This window comes from Anabrus simplex, chromosome 7, assembly GCF_040414725.1.
Source record: "Anabrus simplex isolate iqAnaSimp1 chromosome 7, ASM4041472v1, whole genome shotgun sequence".
NCBI classification, from domain to species: domain Eukaryota; kingdom Metazoa; phylum Arthropoda; class Insecta; order Orthoptera; family Tettigoniidae; genus Anabrus; species Anabrus simplex.
This window is the reverse complement of record NC_090271.1, coordinates 141,788,999-141,806,347: the sequence shown is the minus strand read 5'-3', so window position 1 is coordinate 141,806,347 and position 17,349 is coordinate 141,788,999. Positions and strand designations below refer to the sequence as shown.

The 17,349-nt window shown below is 39.1% G+C and overlaps 2 protein-coding genes and 1 long non-coding RNA gene across 8 annotated transcripts in view; 2 read left to right on the top strand and 1 right to left on the bottom strand.

Annotated features, from left to right (window-relative positions):
* Positions 1 to 7,031, top strand: part of LOC136877375 (uncharacterized) — a 36,152-nt gene extending 29,121 nt beyond the window's left edge. The window contains exon 3 of the long non-coding RNA XR_010860756.2: positions 6,097 to 7,031. This is a non-coding gene — a long non-coding RNA (uncharacterized lncRNA). The remainder of the gene's footprint in view (positions 1 to 6,096) is intronic.
* Positions 1 to 12,711, bottom strand: part of gek (serine/threonine-protein kinase gek) — a 736,940-nt gene extending 724,229 nt beyond the window's left edge. For 5 of the 6 annotated variants that reach the window (XM_067151356.2, XM_067151355.2, XM_067151352.2 and 2 more), the window contains exons 1-2: positions 12,160 to 12,273; positions 4,734 to 4,923 (exon numbers count right to left, since the gene is read on the bottom strand). Coding sequence is in view for 5 of the 6 variants with exons in the window: in XM_067151355.2 (XP_067007456.2) it covers positions 4,734 to 4,794 (61 nt within the window). In the remaining variant the exon portion in view is untranslated. Of the gene's footprint in view, positions 1 to 4,733; positions 4,924 to 12,159; positions 12,274 to 12,600 lie in introns of those variants that run through there. The other variant, XM_067151353.2, reaches the window with a different exon arrangement.
* Positions 12,712 to 12,782: 71 nt separating this feature from the next.
* lin (protein lines homolog) lies at positions 12,783 to 15,981 on the top strand. Its single transcript, XM_067151351.2, has 2 exons — positions 12,783 to 13,164; positions 13,401 to 15,981. Exon 2 carries the CDS (start codon positions 13,591 to 13,593, stop codon positions 15,394 to 15,396), a length of 1,806 nt encoding a protein of 601 aa, XP_067007452.1. The 5' UTR covers positions 12,783 to 13,164; positions 13,401 to 13,590; the 3' UTR covers positions 15,397 to 15,981.
* Positions 15,982 to 17,349: the final 1,368 nt, after the last annotated feature.

Genomic DNA, 17,349 nt, shown 5'->3' with positions numbered 1-17,349 from the left:
TTGTAAGGATCAGAGCAGCATTTGGTCTGTTTATGAATATGGCAAGACCAGGCTGATTGTATTTTCAAAAACTCCTAACCAGGCCTCCCTGCAAAATAACAACACAATTGTTCGGCAAGTGCCATCCTTCAAATATCTTGGGATTGTAGTGACAGAATTGTGATCCCCAAAATGAAATCTTATCCATTATTGGGCAAGCTAAAAATTTGTTCAAGAGTATGAGGGCCCTATTTACCAGTAAAAATCTCAATCTTCATATCAGAGTTCGGATGTTGCAATGCTATGTTTTCCCTGCCCTACTGTATAGTTTTGAAGGCTGAATGCTCAGCCCTTTGTTGGAGAGGCAGATCGAAACTTTTGAAATGTATTTGTACAGAAGAATGCTTCTAATATCCTGAGCAGAAAGGAAGACCTCAACTTGTTAAATAAGGACAAAGAGCTTCTAACAACCATCAAGGAGCGAAAGCTCAGGTGCATTGGGCATGTTCTGAGATGTGAACGATATGAGCTTCTCCCAACTTATCGGGGGGAAAATTGAAGGAAAACAATCTGTGAAGAAATGGAGAAATTCCTGGCTTAAAGACCTGCACCACCGGTATGGATGAACTTTCACGGAAATCCGAGCCACTGTTTGATGAGTTGTTATAATCAATTGGATTGCCAACCTTCGCAGGGAGATAGCGTCCTAAGAAGGAGCAGAAGAAGAAGATATACCTATGTTCTGGATAGTTCAATGACTTTAACAGCATTTCCCTGTTTGCATAAGTTTCCTTTAAGTGTACTAAATATACTACTGCAACTGAGGTATACTTATTGCCATTGTGTAGAAGTATGGCCTTGAGGCTTCTTTTGTTAGAATCAATAAATACGAGGACGGTTTGAAAAGTTCTTGGAATCACCGCTAGATGTCAGTGCTAGAGCAACGAGGTTCCCGCGCAATAATCACACATCCTTTGTGAACACGTGGCGCGTCAGTGCTCTAGCTGCAGGAGTGTGGTAGTGACGACTCTTTGTTGTTGTTCCCGCGTAGTGATTTGTGACAATGGAAAAAAACTGAGATTCGAGCAGTGATTAAATACTCTGTAAAGAAAGGTATGAAAGCAAAGGAAATTCATGCTGACTTTCAGAACACACTGGGGGACTCTGCTCTTTCATTTTCAACTGTTGCCAAGTGGACCAGCAAATTAAATTTGGTCGGGAGAGCTTGGATGATGATCCGCGTAGTGGACGGCCAAAAAGTGTTGCGACCCCAGAATTTATCGCAAAAGTGCATAAAATGGTCATGGAGGATCGTCGACTGAAAGTGCGGGAGATTGCTGAAGCTGTAGGGATATCTTCTGAACGGGTATATTTTAACCGAAGAATTGGGTATGAAAAATTATCCGCAAGATGGGTGCCGCGGCTCTTGACATTGGACAATAAACGCACCAGATTGGAAATGTCCAAACAAAGTCTGGCCCGTTTTCAGTTCAACCAACAAGATGTTTTGCGTCGGTTTGTGACTACAGATGAAACTTGGGTCCACTACTATACCCCAGAGACAAAACAGCAGTCAAAGCAGTGGAAACATGCTGATTCACCACCACCAAAGAAAGCAAAGGCAGTGCATTCGGCCGGAAATGACATGGCCTCAGTTTTCTGGGATGCAAAAGGCATTCTGCTGATAAATTATCTTCCTACTGGCCAAACAATTACGGGGCAATACTATGCAAACCTCCTAGACCAACTACAGGAAAAGATACGCAAAACAAGGCCTGGTTTGGCAAGGAAAAAGGTCATCTTTCATCAGGACAACGCTCCGCCGCACACAAGTGTTATTGCCATGGCAAAACTTCATGAACTGGGGTACGAATTGTTGCCACATCCACCTTATTCACCTGATTTGGCACCATCAGACTTTCATCTGAAAATTTTCCTTGGTGGATGGAGATTTTCTACAAGGGAAGAACTGACAGCCGAATTAGAGAGGTATTTTGCAGGCCTGGAGGAATCTCATTTTCGAGATGGGATCAAGGCATTGGAACATTGCTGGAGCAAATGCATTAGTCTACAGGGAGACTATGTTGAAAAATGAAAGCAGTTCCACCGAGGTAAGATACAATTCCAGTACATTCCGAGAACTTTTCAAAGCACCTACGTAATGTACATTCATTGTTATATGTAACTCCAAATTTTGATCATATACCTTGAATGTTTTCGCAATAAACAAGACAGCCTTCTTTAGTGAAATATTCATAAAATTCTGTTTCCTCTAGTTTGAAATCAGTAGAATGTTGTGCCCAGAGTAAGCAAATGTTTTACCTTTAACCCAAAATTTGTGCCAGTTCTCTTGAGATATCCAGATCTCTCCAATGCCATTCAGTTTTTCTTGAGTAAATCACAGTGATTGTCCTTTTTGGATATTGATTCATAATATGGTCCATCGAGTTTCAACATATAAAAATAGCCATCATCTACATGATTCTCTTGCTCTCTCCGTACCATTGGAATGCAGAATGGTAAGGTATTCCATTTCCTTTGTGTCCATTTTCTCAAACCTGGAACTCATGTATGACAGTATGCGGCTCGAACAATTTTTCATGGTCTCATAACTTGATGCCAGAATAATTTAGGTACGCTATTTTTTTTCAAAATAAGGTTATGTTCCCTCTCCAGGTTCTGAGTGTGAGCGAGACGCAGATGATGTAACAAGATATGTTAAGATTATTTACAGATATTCTTCTCGATGAACTTATCATTTCACTGATTTGAAATATCTTTATGTTTACACACATAAATTTCACTTTAAAATTACACTCAAATGATTGAAATGTTTCTGCATGTTTCTAGGCAACTACGGAAGCATCAATCTCATCACAGTCAATCATGTTCAAATTATTTATGATGGATGATATTGGTTGCAGGATAACATACGTGAAATTTAAAAGTAGAAGAAAACAGACTGCATTTTTGCAAAGAAATTTTATACTTAATACGTAGCTCAAAATTGCTCATCTTCAAGTGCTAAACATTGCAGGCAATGGCAGGTTACCCCTCCCTCCCCCTCCCTTGATTACCCCCTCTCCTCCTCTCCATCTCTATCCCTTTGTTCACACTGCCTGCTTCCTACAGCAAGTCATCACTTGTTCCCTATCCACTCCTTTGTTTACATAGCCTGCCTGCTTCCTCCAGCAAGTCAGTGCTTGTTCTACAACAGATATTAGAGGTGAGTCACATAAATAATTTTTCTCCTTTTTAATTTATTTTCTGTATATTTATTTCCCTAATTCTGGCTATCATTTCCAGATTTACTTCTTTGCCTGAGGTCAATAATCAGGATCTTACAAATTGTAAAAAAGAGGATATCAATGTAGGTGTTTGTATGACATGGTACCAATTTTAGTCTTGGACATTCTTTAAGAAAGCCACGTCTCTACTTAAACTGCTCTCTTAACCTTCAGGTTGAGATTGTTTAGCATCTAATAGGCCTGGTTGGCTTTTACATTACACGTTGTAACCTTTGTATTATTTATAACTGTTACCTGTGGCACTACAATTGGCTGTAACCTCTTTTCAACATTTACAGTATCTAGAACACATCTGACGCTAATTCCATAGAGTAGTTTTGCAGAAAGTTTCGCTTATTAAATAGCCTCTAATCCATGGATACAGTGTTACAACACAACATGACTATAAATATCACAGTAATAAGTCATCGCACAGAGGGGACAATGAAGTGACGTTGTGACAACCAATCACAATGCTAGTTCCAGGCAGCTGCATCCTGAAATATTAAACATTTTTGATTCCTAGTGAATGGCGAGGTGCGTGGCGAGATGCCTGGCAAGGTGTGCAGCTCCCATGTTTCAATTCATTTGCTACTGTTAGTTTGTTCCCTCATCACCACACAGCAACATTTACAGCAAGATGGACAACTCCAAGGCCTTAGATGTATCGGAGTGGACTCAGTCTAAAACTAGAAGTAACAGACATGAATGTAACCAGAATGATAGCTGATACAGATGGGAACAATGGCAGAGACATTCCATCATCCTCCACCAAACGTGCTGATGACTGATGGTTTAATGTACCTCAGGACCTGACAGTAGAGGTGTCAACTGTCTAGTCAGTTTTTAAGTCTAATGGTGACTATGTGAAGTAAAAATGTCCAAAAACAGAGTCATCGCCCTACGACTGACTATTCAAACTACTACTCACCCTTTAAGTTGCACAATACTGGGAAATTATTTTCCAAAATCTTGATAGCTAATGTTAAGTTCAAATCCTTCTTTCTCTGTTCTCTGTACATTTGTAAATTTCCAACATGAACTAAGAAAAGAACTTGACTGTATACAGTGTGAAATCCATTAACATCAAACAAAAGATCTGTGAGATACTGGATGATACTGACAGAAACAGGGTGTCACAGACAATTTCAACAGGAGTGTAAAAAAAAAAAGACAGAAGAATATCAGGCAAGCTTCTAGTGTTATATAATTTTGTAGTTCCTGATCATAAGCTACAGGTCGCAGAGTTTCATGTGCATCCCAACCACAATTTCTGATTCTTCACATGCATACAGTACAGTTTTATAGCCAGTGTGAAAAGTACCAAAGAATGCTATTGTGCTACTAAGACCAGACTAAAGTATACCTGCCTGAACAATGCATTGACTTTTTATCAGTAAAATAACAAGCAAATTTACCCATTGTTCATGGGAGACTATCTCTTAGCTGATAAAAGAACATGCTCACCTTGCAAATCAGCTCCCCTGGAGTCCTGCAGTGCTGTTGGTTTCAAAACTTTTTCAGACATTGGAGGGCATTACAGCACCATTAAAGGCCAAATGATCACACTTCTAGACAGAGTGTGAGGAACAGGAAGTCTAAAGTCAATGTGTTGCACGTAGTATTCACACACGAGAGTCATTTTCTCGTTCGTATTCTAGAAACAGAATATAATATAAGCTTATAAGATTGTATTTAAAAGCTACAACTTATATTCAAATATGCTGAGAATGGAAAAGGAAACCATAAATAAGTGGGGGGGGGGGGGGAACAGGAAAAAAGAAAGAAAAATAAAGAACAAGTTCTCATTAGTATAAACTGAAATCTCTGAGTAAAGAACAAGTTCTCACTAGTATAAACTGAAATCTCTGAGTATTTTACATAAGTTCACTAAATTGATGAGGGTATTAAAAATTAGTGTTGATGCTGTACATGATATGAGATTTTGAACCATATTAAATTAAAGGGACCGAGCTCGATAGCTGCAGTCGCTTAAGTGCGGCCAGTATCCAGTATTCGGGAGATAGTAGGTTCGAACCCCACTGTCGGCAGCCCTGAAAATGGTTTTCCGTGGTTTCCCATTTTCACACCAGGCAAATGCTGGGGCTGTACCTTAATTAAGGCCACGGCCGCTTCCTTCCCACTCCTAGCCCTTCCCTGTCCCATCGTCGCCATAAGACCTATCTGTGTCGGTGCGACGTAAAGCAACTAGCAAAAAAAGAAAATTAAATGGAAATGAAATCCAGTCCACTATAGAGGGTAAGTAACATTTCCATTATTACTTAATCAGAGAGGAAAGAAAAAGAAACAATGGAAGGGGACTGACCACAGGGAAGCAAGATCTAGTGGTTTTACGTTGCACCGCCACAGATGGGTCTTATGGTGACGATGGTATAGGAAAGGCCTAGGAGTTGGAAGGAAGCGGCCGTGACCTTAATTAATGTACAGCCCCAGCATTTGCCTGGTGTGAAAATGGAAAACCACGGAAAACCATGTTCAGGGCTGCCGACAGTGGGATTCGAACCCTCTATCTTCCGGGTGCAAGCTCACAGCCGCGCGCCCCTAACCGCACAGCCAAAGATGAAGACTACAAAGACAGTATGACTCCTGCTATCTGAAAGTACAGAGGGGTGAGAAATGACCCTCACTTGAGATGCACTTTTAAGTTTGGTTATGAATTAAAACAGGCTGGGTAAAGAAAACAATTTCCAATGCTCTTCTCTTCTTGATCATTATACAGGGTTGTCCAAAAAGATGTTACCACTTATATGGCACTACATGATCTTGCAGTTTTTTTTTTTTTTTTTTTTTTTTTTTTTGTTTTTTGCAGATGAGATATGGCCACGCAACTTGCTTTGGAAGAGAGAAGAAGGTAGCATCTTGGATGGAAGTGTTTGGGTCACCCTCAATAGTACGAAAAACACTTAAGAAATGGTTTGAGAAGGATCCTCCAAGCAGTCTAACTTTCCGTTGGCTGCATGAGAAATTTGTACACACCAGATGTGTGAGCAATGACTGTAAAGGAAAGAGTGGATGTCCGAGAAGTATTCGAACGGAAGATATCATAAATTTAAATCTAAGAATTTCATTTTTGTCTGTATTGAACTGAGAACGTAAGATAGGAAACTTGAACGGGTCCACCATTTCAATACAAATAAATGTTATAAGATTATTTACAACATATATTTACACTTGGAACTAGTTTCGACGCTGTTTAATTTAACATCTTGTATAATATAAATGTCTGCATGCTTACGCCTATGCCTATTTCCCACATTTTGCCTGAAGATGACGCCAAACAGCGTTGAAACTAGTTCCAAGTGTAAAGTTGTAAATAATCTTATAACATTTATTTGTATTGAAAAGGTGGACCCTTTTAAGTTTCCTATCTTACGATATCATAAATAATCAAGGCACACTGATTAGAAGCCCAGGAAAGTCAAGTACGAGATTAGCATTAGAAACTGGCCTCGTGCGGGCATGTGTCTTAAGAATTCTCCACTGGATTTGAGACTAAAGCCATACCACATTCAATAATACAGGCCATTCCTGATGCTGATAAAAGTGCTAGTGTGCAAGTTGCAGAGATATTATTAGAGATGACACACATAGACCGTAATGTTGTGTTCTTTATGTCGTATGAAGCCGCATCTTATGTCAGCGGTAACGTATATAAGTACAAATGCGTCATTTGGAGTATAGGTTATAACCTTCATGGTTTTGATCTGTATTGAATTGTGATCACAATAATAATTATAAAATTAATGTCATAATGGTCCACCTTTTCAGTACTATAATTACAATATTTTTTAATTACATTTTTAAACTAGGGACTAGTTTTGGCCTTGGCTGGCCATCATCAGCCTTAATGTAATACATCTAATAATTAAACAAATGTACACACACACTTGACATAAAAACAAATGTACAAATACACAACTGCCATTAAAACTCTGAGATGAACTATGTGTAAAATTTGAAAAATAAATTAGACTCTAAATTCTTAGCATCTGGAGTATGCTCATCACCCAAACTCTTTCTTGTGTCAATATTCATAGAAATGTTAGTTCCATCACTGCTAATCATTACAATTTCAATTGCAAAATGGGAACTGCTTAATGCTGATTTTGTAGTCAGGTCGTCAATCACCAAATCTACTTGAGTGGTATTAGCAGTATGTAAGCCGCTGGACACCAATGTAAATAACCACCAGCTGACGCAGAACTGCTAGATGGCGTTTCCACATCAAATTAAATGTTCCCGTACCGCTTGTTAAAATCATGTTGAAGGGCACAAAATGAATGAGCAACACGAAGAAAACTACATCTAACAACTTCAGTGAGCGAAGACATAACACACAAAAGTGATAGATAAACCAAAGACATATGGAAGTAAGGTAGTAAAGTAAGCCTATGTATCCACATTATTCTCTACAAGTAAAATATTTCGTACTATTTCTTAATTTACGACAGATTTTACACTTTATTTGAGCAAAAGCAATTATGATCTTCCATTTGCGATAAAAATTACAGTGAAATTTCATGGATACGATTTGTTCGCGTAACCTATATAAAGAAATATTTTGTAATACCGGACGATTGTAGGAAGATACCCCGCCCATAAGAGAACCAACAAGAATGGGGAACGGCTAATCAGTCTGTGCACCAAGTATGAATTACTCTTGAAGTCTACGGCTTTTAAACACCTACCTAGGAAGGCCATGACGTGGCGCAGCCCAAACAGCATGATGGGCGAGTTCCAAATTGACCACGTAGCAATAGATAAGAAGCACCACTGCGACATTATGAACGTGAAGGTTTTACGAGGAGCTAACATAGACTCCGATCATTACCTGTCCATGGTTAAGATGAATCTGAAACCACTGTATAAGACCAAGGCTATGCTTATGAAGAAAAAGAAGATTCCTAGGTTTGATATCACCAAACTTAAAGAAGACAATGCAAGTTACCAAGAGAGTCTGAACCAACACATCAATAGGATTAACACCACTACAAATTGGGACCCACTTCGGGATGCTATAACAGACGCGGCTCAGAAGACGATCCCCAACAGACCTAAAGGAAACAAGCACCCATGGTGGTCAAACGAATGCAATGAGGCTATAGAATCCAGGCGACTAGCATGGCTCAAATGGAACCATCATAAAAACGAAACCAACCTACAAGCCTTTATTACACAAAGAAAGAACACCTCCAGCATCATAAGAGGGGCGAAAAGAAAATACAACAAAGAACTGATTAAGCAAGCCGAGGAGGATTTTGGAAAAAACAACTCCAGAGACTTATACAAAGGTCTAAAACAACAGACGACCCAGTTCACACCCCAAACTTTACACTTCCAGAGAACAGACGGATCATTGTGCCTCAATGATGATGACTGCATCAAGACCCTAGCTGATTATTTCCAAGGACTTTTGAATGCTGAAGAACCTGCGCAGCACCTCCCAGTTAGAGAACCAGCTAACCCGGACACCAAAGACATCCCTCCTCCCACCTATGAAGAAGTAAGAGAGACCATTCAACTTCTCAAGAACAACAAAGCTCCTGGAGAAGACGGAATAGTGGCAGAAATGTTGAAACAAGCTGGTGAGCAAACATTCAGGCACATACACAAAGTAATCCTGGACATATGGGCTAAGGAAAGGCTCCCAGATGATTGGACATCAGCTGTTATCCATCCAATCCACAAGAAGGGAAGCAAAACAGATCCCAGCAACTATAGAGGAATATTACTCCTTTCAGTATCGTATACAGTCTTTTCCAAGATTCTGGAACAGCACATAACAAGACAACTGGATAAAGAATTAGGAGAATATCAAGCAGGGTTCAGAACTGCAAGGTCTTGTGCTGAACAGATACAAAATCTGAAGACCATCCTTCAATATAGCAAGAAAAGATGCCGACAGTGGGTAGCTATCTTTGTCGACTTCCAGAAGGCATACGACTCCGTGGATAGGATCACACTTTTCAACACCTTAAGAGAACTGGGACTAAACGAAAAAATTAATAGGTTGGTGCAAGCCACCCTGCACAACACCACTTCCAAAGTTAAGTTTAGAGGTCAATTATCAGAGAGCTTCACAATCAAAACAGGGGTGAGGCAAGGAGATGGTATCTCATGCATATTATTTAACTGTGTCCTGGAAAAGATCATAAGAGAATGGACCAGGTCATTACCTGAGAACACCGGATTAAGAATGGGGTTTAAATCAGACAACCTGAGGATTCCATGCCTGGCCTTTGCTGATGACCTTACTTTATTAGCAAACGACATGCATGAGGCCACTATGCAGCTTCAAACACTGCACTCTATTGCAGCTAAAGCGGGCCTCATGATCAACATTGGAAAGACCGAGTTTATGACCAACATCAAAGATGCCTCTACAACAATGGGAGTCAGTGATACAAAACACATCAAGAGAGCTAAAAATGTGAAGTACCTCGGAGAGTGGGTATCGGAGGACCTAAGTGAAACGATGGCTCTTGAACAAAGGAGAATCAAATTAGACAAGGCCTACCATGCCTGCAGAAAACTGTATGCCTCAAAGCATTTATCAAAGAATGTTAAACTGAGACACTATAATGCAGTAGTCAAACCATCAGTCCTCTATGCAGCAGAATGCCCATCCCTAACTAAAAAAAACCCACTGAGAGCCCTGGAAGTGCAAGAACGGAAATTCCTGAGAAGAATAATAGGGCCAAGGATCCTACCAGATGGAAGGCGATGGTACAAACCCAACAATGAGCTCTACCAGCATCAAGAAAACCTCATAGATGCCATCAGGAGAAAACGTCTGACTTTCTATGGACACCTATACAGAATGGATCCTAATACATTATCCCATAAGATCTTCAAGGTTGCTAACAAAGGCAAAGCTACTGGATTCCCCTGGACCAAACAAGTGGACAAAGATCTTGCAGAGCTTAATATTAATAGAAATGCATACCGTTTAATGGTCAAAACTAAACCTTTCCTAACATCCCTTACATCAGCTGGCCACAAAGGAGCCGGGAATTGGTCAGAGGAGCGCAGGAAAGAATTCAGCGAGAAAATGAAGGAATACTGGGCCAACAGGAAGGCTCAAGAGGCCACTAAGAACACAATCCAGTATGCTAAAAGGGGCAGACGAAGACAAAAACACAGCTAGAACACAAGCACCGTGGTCCACAGATGGCCTAAACGCAAAGAGAGAGAGAGAAATATTTTGTATCTACCAGTCTGAAAACATGACAACTAACAATGATTGTGAAAATAATGAAGGAAAATAAGTGTATTAAACATAATAGACCTATGTCATTTGTAAGATCACCTGCACTGCACTTAAAAAAAGAGTTGATGAGTGAAACAAACAGCATTAGAACATTTTTAAAAGAGTAGCATACACACAGTATTACATGTGGAGAAAATATTGTTAAGATTGGACCACATTAGATTCAAAATTGTAAATGAAATGTCCACTCAAATGCAAATATATAATACATGTAACATTTTATACAAGCCTGCCATTCATTTCATCAAACCAAAAATATTTCCTCAAAAGTAATCTTACTGAAGGACAAGAAGATGCAGTTCAGAATAAATTATATGTTTCAAGGGTTCTGGTATCAAATTTATAAATGAAAAGACTGTCATGAAAATACTGTATATACTTTTAGACAATAACATCCAAGCCATGCCCAAATTACTTTGAATTTTACACCACAGTTTGTATCAAAAGTGTATAAAATCTCATGGACACAAATCAAGAAGCATTAAGAGCACCAAAATGAAAATTCATCATCAGTCTTCATCGACTTCATCAAAGCATTCGGCTCGATACACAGACTCACACTAATGCTGAAACTGGAAAATATACTTGGAAAGGAAAAGACTACCGACACTAATAATCAACAACCTACTTGCCTACAACAGTATTAGAACTGAAGATGACAAAGAGAGTCAGCCCCCATAATGCAAACAAGGAGAATCCATCAGCCCACTAGGGTCTAAGTTACTATTTAATATAGCTATTACTGACAGAGCTGAGACCATACATAATTCATCTGTAGTTATGTACTTGTATGCAGATGACACAGTTTAGGCTCACCAAATAAAGCAGATCTTCAAGTTACCATTGAGGCACTTAAAGACTTGAGGAATAAGTTGAATACAACCTCGCAATCAAAAGAACATACCGCATCCCGTGTAGGAACAAATATGTACAAATCAAAGAGAAAAAAAAAAAGAAAAAAAGCTAGCAACTAGGTTACTAGTGGCAAATACAAGTAATAATCTAATACGAGCAACTGAATTCAAGCTACCTAAAACTTCCATTTTCAGCAAATAGCTTATACGTTAACATAAACAAGGGATCCTTATCCAATTTAGTCCGCATAAAATATAAAGATAAATCACAGACATAATAAATTGATCCAGAAGAAACTAATGGCATGGTTCATATTGGCGAAATATTTCGATACAAGGAGATTATTACAATTTGAAAAAGAAAGGGGAGAAGAATCGTGCATCGGTCAAAACTTTCACTAGAAGAAAGCTGAAACTTCAGGTGGGTAGCGAATAAAGGGTTCCAACTTAATTCAATGACAGTACTTAATAAACAGACACATTTGCACACTGAATATACGGCCCATACATCTCCGCCTCATTTGGTTTCATCGTCTGATCTACGCTACTTCCCTAATATTTTAATAATTGCACTTTTTTACTTTGATACCATACTGAGTACATTATGAATGATTTTTATTATGAAGTCCCTTTAACTAACCTATCATAGCCTACTCATATCCATTCTTAATGAAAACAGATTTAGGATGATTTATGTTAGGACTAGATAAAAGTTTTAGACAGACAAAGGGGTGTCAAATCATCATACCGATTATAAATAGCGTATAATGGTCAGCCGGATCACTTCATCACAACAAAACATTTCTTCAGGCCCCCTGACCCCCTGGCCTCTACACCAAAATATGGCTGCCACACCTAGCCGCCAGAGGAATTCTGGGAGTGTGAGAAATGTAAACAAGATTGCCAAATCGGCATAAGGAATGTGTGAATTGAGGTTACTAGTGCGATAACCCAGAGATAACAAACGAAGATAACACTATCCACTCATTCATAGTTTTTCACCGTGGAAATCGCGTAAATCAAAATAGTAAACAAACGGATAAACTGTCAGCTGTTCATCTCAAGCTGTCTATTTTACGCCTACGAAGTCCTGTCATCTGATGGAAGCAAAATATACTTTTAACTACATAAGTGAACAGAAATTAGGACAGAGGATAGTGAGAGCTAGTATTTTCCAAAATGAACGTACCAATCAAAGACTGACGCACACATAATACCCCATATTAACAAGTTGTCAAGTATTCCGCAGACAGCTTAAATGATGCGGATATATGTTTGGCAACACTGACTACTGTTCAACCCGGATACCAATATTAATAACTACTGAATCAAAGTTACAGTAATTCATATTTTCGTTATTATCTGAGAACATTTACGGTGCTCGCATATTTTCTTGGTATATAAATAAATTATCGTAATCACAATTTATAGCTCTTCTGTGAGTACTTCAAACTTAATTGTAATACATTAAATGGATGAAAATTACCTTTGTTTTGATGACAGCGTCATATTGTTCATGATGGTGGGTTGGTGTTGGAATATTGGAAAGTTGTACTAAGTGGGTGTTATGAGGTTGTACCTTCATAAAAATTTGTGCCTAAATACATTATCTGAAGAGAATATTAAAGCTCGTCTCTAGCGCACCCAAAACATCGTTGTCTACGCATCGTAGAAGAGAAGGCAGCTTGTAACCATTCAGTAACTTTACCCGCCCTGTGTACATCACCGAAATTTAAGTAGGCCTATGCCGTAGGTAAGTGAACTTCATAATAAGTAATGTGCATTCCTAATCATGTCTATTCATTTTAAGCTTAAGTTAACTAATAAAATTGCAGATGAGGGAACCTGTGTGCAATTAGATTAGTATTTAAATGTTTTGTTGGTTTACCATGATCAGTTGTTTTCTTGCCTTTGTACCATTTGTAGTTTAATGTTTTGTTTGTGCCCAAAAAGAATATTAATGATTTTACTTATATCTTTTATTTACAGAATACATCAAAGACTGTATTCTTCCTGGCAGTTGCGATTTAGACGTGGATTTGCACTTTAGTCCCATGGGAGTTCCAGCTGTCAAGATAAGACTTATGTCTAGTCTGCAAACACTCTTTCTTCAATCTGCAAGGAACATAACTTGACCATTACCCTCTTTTGTGTGACTAGTTATTTAAAAAGAGGGTTAATGGTACTTAAAAGGGGAAGAACTGTACCATCGGTACCAACCATGGATGAACCTGTGAAGAAAAAGCAGAAAGTGGATGATGAAGATATCAGTGTTAATGGTGCGGGAGGTGATATAGCTGTTGACAAGGAGCTGTTAATAATCCAACAACACATACTTAATCAGTGCTTGTGTCCTGTCTCAGAAACCAGTTTACGGAAACCTTTCCTTGGCACGAAGATTGTGTCTGAAGGACAAGCTGAGTATCGTGTACCGCTAGCTGAATGGAGTCGTGAAAGGATTCTTTGTTTTGTCAGTACACTTCAACTTTTATGTGAAGTTGCTATAAAGCAAAATGCTAAGGGAATTATGTGCACACGAATAGGTGAAGTTTGTGATATTTTAATTAGGAATGAATATGGGCTTATTGAGCAGCTTATAGAGTTTTCATCACATACGGATCCGTACATATGCTTTTCAGCAAGTCGAGCCCTTTCCGCTTTTTTGATTGTGTCAAAGTCGCATGTGAATCTTGGCTGGTTGGAAAGTCTGACGGAAAATGCTCTTCTTACAACTCGCCCTCAAATGATTTCATTTTCTTTGGAGGTTATAAAACGTGTTGTAGAATGGAAGGACCTGGATACTCACCCATTGGAGGACAACAGTGATGATAGACCACCTCCAAATTGTGTTGTCATTAGTTTATCAGACCCAGATAGTCTTGATACCAGTCAGGTAAAGTGCCTTTGTATTAGAGCACTGGAAGCTAAATGGCCTGTACTTGTAAAGAAGTTTGATGGATTGATTGGCTCATATTCCGGTGAACATGAATCGACTATCATAACTTTTCTAGGACTATGGGAAGCAATTATCTCAGTGAAGGCAAATCTCTCAGTGGTAGACACTAAGCCATTTTATGCTCATCTGGATAGTTTTGTTGTGTTGCTTAATTCTGCAGTTCCTCCTGGTATTTGGAAACATTTACTTGGACTGTTTAATGAAGTTCTCTGTTATGGTAGTACTTTGGCCTTGCAAGATATCCTAGCAGAGGAACCTTGTGCACTTGCCCACTTAGTTGTGCGCAGTGTCAAGGATTGGCATCTTTTGGACACCTTACCATATCGTGGTGGTAGTGGAAGATTTGGTGGCGGTGCTGGTGATGGTGACCGACCATTACTGCAGAAAATGGCCCTACTTGTACTAAAGAGTGTGGCTGTGACAGTGAAAGAAACTCGGTGTGATAGTTCCAGTGACAGTTCTCTTGGTTCTGAGGCAGATGATGTGGATGCAGACATGGCAGTGATCGAGCGCAGTATTCGTGAAGTGCTTCGGCAACTGGACAATTGTGTTAAGGCCTTGCTTCCTTTTCATCCTGAAACACCATTGGCACAGTGGGTAGTGCAGTTGTTTGCTGACCAAGATGATGCCCTTATTGAGGGTATGGTTTGTTGTCTGGATGTTGCTGTGGGTTTATTTTATCGCAATGCTGCTCAGCTAGATCTGAGACGCACATTGAGTCCTGCTGTGACGTTTGTCCAATTTTTGCGAGCTGTTTCACATGATCCAGATGTGTTGTTAGATCTGTTGGTGTCCAATGAAACGTGTTTCCTTCTGTACCTGCTTCGTCTGTTGAAGTTTGTGCGCAGAAATTGGGGAGAATTTGTTTCATGTTGTGGCAGGGAATTGGATGACACCATGTCTGTTTTAATACGATTGAGGCTTGCCATTGATAGGTTAGTCTCCAAGGCCTTGTTTCCCTATAACATTAATCCAATACTCAGGTTGCTTGAAAAGTGTGAACAAATGTATGAAGTGAATGATTCATAATATGTACCATTGTCCTCATTAATTCATTGCAAGCAGACCATGCGAAGTAGTCTTAACTGATAGGGAATAAGATGAAGTATTGGTAGACCAATGATTATGCCAGACTCGGACCCTAGATCTTTCTTTGATGTGTTCTTAGCTGTCTGTTGTGCATGGATTAAAAATAATTTTAATTATTGTTTATTTATAACTGAAACATGCTGGTGTTTAAAACATCAGTCATGTTGATTAGAGTTCAAACTGCCAGCACAATAATATTTTTTTAATTCTATTTTGAATACTGTAGATATTTTTATACTGTATATGAGGTATTTAATATTTATATTCGAACCCATCTAGAATATCATGACGCAATCACTGTTGTTCAAAGTAGCGCCAAGGAAGTCCGTCTCCATGTAATAGTTACCCCATTTCACTGTACAAACATTCATCCCTTTACCTACCAAAGCCATGACAAATATTGCTGCAATTATCATGTACAGTAAATATACATTCCATAATAACATATGAGGTATTTCATATGTTATGATCCTTTTTTTTTTTTTGTATATATGGTCTTTTTGAAGCAAAATACATAACACATCTTGTAACTTAAGTGCCTTGTGGGGTTTTTTTTCTTTCCCACTTCCTCTCTGTTCTGTAGGACTTCAACATTATACAAGAGGGGAAGGGAGTTCAGAACTTTTAACAATACTTGAGAATTGAATCGTAACCACAGACGAGGGTCTGTGTTACATTTCGCAAGTTTTGTGAAAACTTGCTCCAAAGCCGTTGTTTGCTGAGTCAGGATGCCTAGTATAACGTAACTTATTCATCATTTCCCATTTCCAGTCTTCTGAGTCAGATTGTGAATCGATGACCTCCACAGTTTTCTGTTTCTGCACCACTCTCTTCCTTCCTCTAATACTTCGTGTACTTTTACTCTTGTCTTCTCTTTACTCTCCTTCACCACACCCATCCACCTCTTTCTGGGCCTTCCCCATTGTCATCTTCCTATTATTTTCTCTGTAAATAATCACTTCGGAACTCTATCCTTTTCCATTCTCATTATGTGTCCATACCATTTCAGCTTACTGGTCTCTATCTTGTCTTGCAATTTAGGAAATCCAATTCTCTCTCTGATTTCTATGTTTCTGATCTTATCCCTTCATGTCTTCCCAATTATTCCTCTGAGAAATGTAATCTCGGCTGCTTGGATTCTGCTTTCTTCACATTTCGTTAGGATATTGTCCATCTGCCCAGCCCACATCTCATAATTGCTGATTATACATTGAGTAGCCCTACAGAATTCTCTTGCATTTCTCTGGGATGTCTCTGTTCCACACTACATCTCTCACACATTGGCAAAACCCATTGGCTTGTTGAATTCCAATTTCTTCATTTATTAGTAGAAATTCAGTAACTGCGCTACAAGTTGTGTAACATTATAATGATTTGAAATACAGTAAAACCTCAATGCATCATTTTTCAAGAGAGAGGGGGAAAATGATGATGGATACGGGAAAACTATAAATGCGGGTGACATAAAATAGGCGGAAAGCAAAATAATAAAATATGGGTACTGTATTTGGGCATTTTTCGTCATATAAATATGATGATGATAATAAAAATGGCATGTGGCCTCCAAAGCCAGGGCAGATCTTACGAGTGGTCGCGTGATATGCGATCTACGCATTTCTGAAAATGCGGCTCTACCTGAGATGAAGCCTAATGCATAAGTCGGCGCGCATACACAGCCCCCGAACTGTCGGAATTAACCAACGAAAGTTAAAATCCCCGACCCAATCGTGGCTTCTTGAACTGAAGGCCAACACGTGCTAACCATTTAGCCATGGAGCTGGGCATGCTCATACTATACATAATGGTATCAATCTATTGCAATCATGATATGCGCAATGAAAATAAAAAGCACGATTTTTACGCCGTTTCGTTTCACTTTTCCTTTCATCTCGT

Coding starts and splice junctions, on each gene's coding strand:
- lin (XM_067151351.2), top strand. CDS start 13,591: ATGGTACTTAAAAGGGGAAGAACTGTACCATCGGTACCAACCATGGAT.